The 5,419-nt window shown below is 40.4% G+C and overlaps 1 protein-coding gene across 3 annotated transcripts in view; it reads left to right on the top strand.

The window, feature by feature from the left end:
• Positions 1-239: 239 nt before the first annotated feature.
• LOC118409831 (RNA polymerase II elongation factor ELL2-like) overlaps positions 240-5,419 on the top strand; it is a 40,256-nt gene continuing 35,076 nt past the window's right edge. For 2 of the 3 annotated variants that reach the window (XM_035811183.1, XM_035811181.1), the window contains exon 1: positions 241-424. In XM_035811183.1, the coding sequence (XP_035667076.1) occupies positions 248-424 (177 nt within the window). In that variant the 5' untranslated portion in view covers positions 241-247. Of the gene's footprint in view, positions 425-5,419 lie in introns of all 3 variants that reach the window. The other variant, XM_035811182.1, reaches the window with a different exon arrangement.

Here is a 5,419-nt window from a genome sequence, read left to right as displayed (position 1 = left end):
TGTAATAAGGTAGACTCAACTCATTATGTAGAGAAATGACCGAAAACAGTGACTTTAATTTTACATTATGTCCCTTTAATGGAAAAAGGCATGCAGACCTCATGTTATGGCACTCGGCAGAATGAAAAAGACGGTGCTTCAGTGTGAGGGCCGCTAGGAGCGTAATTTACTAGTATTCAGGCTACCCCTTTGCCACCCCTTTCGCCACCCCCCTTACCATGTTTCCTAATATATACGGCACTGTTGCATGCTGGGTGGAACTCTGCGGGACGGGGTAGGTAGAAGCAACAAAATGGCGGCGCTGGAGGAGGGAGGAAAGTACGGACTCTCCTGTTCCCGGCCCGCGGAAACTCCAAAATCAGCCGTCCTCGTCAGATTAACCGACTCAGCGCTCAGAGCGCTAGAAGAGTATCAAACCTTGAAGGTAAGATGACAATACGCTGTTTCAGGAGAGCGTAGAAGGCAGACGTAACTTACCCGCGCATGGTACCATATGTACAGTCGACTAGCGTCGCTCCGACGTTTTGTGTCGAAGACCTCATACGTACAGGTTCTGTTTGTCGTACCAAGTGAACTGTAGCTTTGATTAAATATTTAGAGGGGAGCAGACCTTTCACGGTCATGACAAGCAGCCTTACACAGTCATCTGGGACGACCAGGGACCGACGGAAATTCCAGCGCAGATGCCGTCTGCATGCTGACACAGTATTCTATCTGTGTTACATTATGATGACAAGGGCTACTAGCAGGGTCTGCTTTCGATCTACCTTCAAGACTGGCGTTACAATGCTGCTATCATTGAGTTGAATTCCTTTTCTAGGTATGCCGTCATTGCTTAAAAAAATATGCCAAATCGACATAGTATCTTTCCCAAACAAGAATGTAAGAGATCCGGGTTTCCATCTTCAATATAGAGCTGTAGGATAATAAATGTTTGAACTATTAACATGATAAGATAGCCCCAACTTAACCACAAAATGTAATAACTTCTCAACAGGCCCATATGGCATTTTTATGACCAAGGAACGCATTCATAAGGCTGATAACAGTCGCCATAGACAAAGCTGTGCTGGAATATTGCGTACATTTGTTTCTGTGCAGGCAATTGGATCCCCTCCTTTTATGGCTTGGTGTGTAAGAGGATCTCCTAAAAGCCTTTCAGCCACTGCGCAATTCCTAGAAACCAGTTCTATTATAGCTGGTGCCAATACGGATAGATAGCAGAACTGCCTTGCAGAAAAGAGCCTACGCAAAATGTGCTCCTGACGTCACTTCAGAAGTGGACATGTTTGGGAATTTTCTCTTCAAATTTATTCTGAGATATGAGGTTGGTTCTGGGAATATACAATATGTAGATGGGCCCCAGGGGATAGGGATTTCCCCTGACATTACAGGAAGGGAAACAATAGACTGTTGCACCAAAATAGAACTTATGTCTTCTCAAGAGTAAACGCTGGTACATGATCACCTAGCACCTCCTTTTTCAACACAACTTTGCATATTTTCTCCAGAGAACTTACAGTATACAGGTTTTCTGTAAAGTAATTGAGCAATGATGTATTCTTGAATCAGGCTGAATGTAATTTTATGTATAATTATACTATGAAGTGAGTCAGTTCATTCACAAGCTTATTTTTCCCTTGCTAAAAACAGGTTTGGAATTTCTATAACTATCAAGTCAGTTAGGCCCCGTTCATGATACAAAAAATGAAAAGGTTCTATCGGTTACTATCGGTTAGGCCAGCTGAAACGGATAAGTTTTGTCATCATGGACGGTCCGAAACGGATCTGAAGCGATAGGAAACGGTTTGTTCGGAACCTCCTCGCGAGGTAGTATTGAAACGGTTTCTTCCTTATCCGGAATTGCGAATTTGTATCATGAACGCAAAAGCAGCGCGATCCGTTTTACATCCGGGCATGTGCGTTCATATTTGGTGGCGCCACGGGGCAAAAGTACAATTTCTAACCTGTCATTCGGGTGTTTCGGCCGCGTTTTCAATCGTACGATTCGTTTCTATAATCGGGCCACCTCTTGGCTAGCATTCCTGATATCGTAAGGGGAATGTGTCAGGAGCTCCAGTGGAAATGTCATAGCATGGCATATATCGGGACCACAATGTTTTCAGAGGCATTTCCAAGGTCATAACAGAACCCAGCTTCGAATTCAGTAAGACATTGGTTCAATTTCGATCAAAGACCAAAAATCTGACACAGAAGTACAAGTTTGGGCAAGATCACAACAACCTCAGGGGTCAGAGGTCGCATTACCTTGCCTTTTCAAGGAACTGAAACGGTTTGCAACTTTGCATCGTGAACGCAAAATGCAAACCGTTTCCTGTCGTTTGCTGTCGGATTTCCAGGCCTAACCGATAGAACCGTTTCATTTTTTGTGTCATGAACGGGGCCTTACATAGACAATCCATGCCACAGACTGTTTAACAGCAAGCAAGAAAGACAGGTCAGTCAGTGTTGGTTTTGGTGAGGCCCACAAAAGTGACAATAGTAGAAGTTTGCAATCCTGTTCATTACAAATGATGTTACAACCCTCCTTCCTGTTCACATAGAATTAACAAGTCACTACTAAGTTGTTAATTTATTCAATGTCAGCGTGATTACTGCCACTAGGAACAGATTATGAATGATCAGGCAAGATAAAGGGGGCAATGACCCAGCACCCAGCTGTTAAGTTGTCCCAATTATAGAAATGCTAATCCTCTGTCTCCAACCCATTCTCACCTGTTGCAACAACAGGGCTTGAAGTTTAATTTTGGGGAAAAGGTGTACTGTGCTAAAGCTTCAAAATCTAGGTGCACAGGAGATAGTGTGGGTGAACAACATTAAGTAGAATGCCAGCAAAACCTGATTGCAAACTGTAAAAATTTCAAACAAGTTAAGTAAGTAACGAAGGAGTGCATAAAGTGCATATGCAGTATTTTGAGCCCTGAAGGTGCATTGTAAACCAGCATTGCATGTCCTGATCTGGGAAATCTTCTCAAGCAGACATTACAGAGTTTGTATAGTCTACATGTAATTTAGATTTGTATGTAGTGGCAACATGCCCTTCTTAACTATGCTTTGTTTGAGAGCAACAGAAGCTGGTCTGGAGAAGTAGTCTCTCTGTTTCTGATACTCAGTCTTGTTTAGCTTTAGTCTGCTTCAACCGTCACTCACCAGCTGCACTTGAAGCTAACTAAAGGTAAACAAACCTGGATTTCAGATTATAAATAGCGTATGTTGCATACAAAAGTTTTCTTGTCATTCCCTACATTCCCATCTGTATTGTATTGTACAGTTAAAAGCCTTGTGAGTAATGTAATGACTGAGACAAATGAACAGACAACAATTTTAGATTCTTATACAATTCTGTCATGTAGTATGCATTAGCTACATACAGTCCAAATTAAATACCAGTGGTGTGATAAGAAGTAAAATATGCAACTTGGCACAGAAGGTACTTCATGTACAAGGTGTATATTGCAGGCCAACTGAAGCTATTACGAAATATGACCCCAATATCAGATCATTTACTGCACTGATAAGAAGCAACACACCATTCTGCTATTTCCTCTACAGCAATTTTTTGCTGCCTATATTTCATCTCAGTTTTAAAGATATCACTTCCATTGTCACTACTCCTATTTGTTTGTAATCATTCCTTTTCCCTTATTTCTGAGACCAAAGTCCTCTGATTTTTGCAGCAGTCAGCTTCTTCTAAAGTTGTTTTGTTTAATTTTTATTGTTGTACTTATCGGATAAGACTTTGACCTGGAATGTACTAAGTTATTGATGCCGGTCAAATATCATACCCGAGTTGTTACTAGTACTACTGGCTTAACAAAATTCTTTGTCTTATCCAATAATTTTTGTGATAAAGAACATTTTATAAAAAAAAAGAACATTTTATTTTTATAAAACCTTTAGGTCAAATATTGTACTTGAGTTGTGACTACTAGCTTATCAAAAGTTCTTTTTCTTAACTTCCTCTAACCTGGACCAATAATTTCTGTGATCAAACAGGACTCTAAATATGTTAGACATTGTGAATGTGAGGTTTTTAAGAGTTGGCAGGATTGAAGGACTGGTTACCTGGCATCAATTTGTTTGGGTGGGGATGTGGCCAAGTTGGAAAGGTTAGGCAGATAAGGTTGACTGGGATGGTACCAGGATGATATGCTTGAACCCTGGCACCGTGTATGTCCATAAACAACTGCTGTGGATCTTGGATAACACCTGACCTTACACCTATTAAAGTTTGTCTAATAAATCCTTCTCTGGCATGTTAGGCCATCCTTGGTTGATTCACATCATAATACTATAATTTCTACTAGTACATTAGTTATGCAAGGGAGACATCTGCAGTGAAAAAAGCTCCAGGAAGACTACCGGTAGTGATGTATCAGTCACTAATGGAGATCCAACCCAAACCAAACAACACACAGAGAAAGTTTAAACTTTAAAGATTTGTAGTACAGTAACCAGTAAAATTAATTGTTTTGTACAGGTACCAAGACATTTTCACTTCCCAAGTGACTCAGAGGAAATAAACACTTCCTACCAGTATATTGACTTGATAAAGTAGTGTTACAGTTTGTAAGCAATAGTGAAGATGACGTCAGATCATTTGTAAAATTTGTTTCATCAGCTCAGTTGTTTGGGATCGGTTTCGCAGACGACAGTAAATAGAGGCTGCTGACGGAAGCAGTGACGTGCAGAGCAGAAGGTTGTTTGCTCAAACACTGAAGGTTCAAAGATAGGGAAACCTTTCAATTAGTAACAGGGAAATGTGATGATCAGTGAATTATTCTTTTCTCTGTCATTAGAAGACCCTGTGTGGTTTTCTATCCTGGCATTGTAGCAAGTTCCATGGTAGGAGGGCTGAAAATATAATCTTTAATTGAAATGAAATCAAGGAGGTTCAAATATCATTATGTGACTAGTCACTAGATTTTGCCTTCCAAATTTGTATGATATACCCTACCCTCTACCAGTATCCATGGGTAAGATGAAAAATGAGACAATTTGCCAGTTAGCTGGCCAAGGAGTAGGACTGCATAAATCAGGTACAAGTATAGGTACAAATAGAGAGGTTTAGGTACAGGTCTGTACCTGTATCTGTCTGTACCTGAACGATTTGACATGTATTCTCCTGAAGTTCTTCAACAATGACAGAACCCTTGATAATGATAGGCTGTTGACAACTTGTCAAGGAAGGAAAAATTGCTCCTGCTTGTATAGTAGTAATTATCTAACGTGGCAAATGGCCTGCTAATACTTGTAATAGCAACCGGTGCCTACCAGTACATTAGTAGATTACATTACTAGTTGATACTTAGATTAGCATATGATATTACAAGTCAACATGTAAATTAATCTTTTGTCTTCAACCTGCTTTCTGCCTGTATAAAGCTTCCTCTGTCAG

The sequence above is a fragment of the Branchiostoma floridae genome, chromosome 2, assembly GCF_000003815.2.
Source record: "Branchiostoma floridae strain S238N-H82 chromosome 2, Bfl_VNyyK, whole genome shotgun sequence".
Taxonomy (NCBI): Eukaryota; Metazoa; Chordata; class Leptocardii; order Amphioxiformes; family Branchiostomatidae; genus Branchiostoma; species Branchiostoma floridae.
The sequence above is the reverse complement of the archived record's forward strand: the minus strand, read 5'-3'. Positions and strand labels throughout refer to the sequence as shown.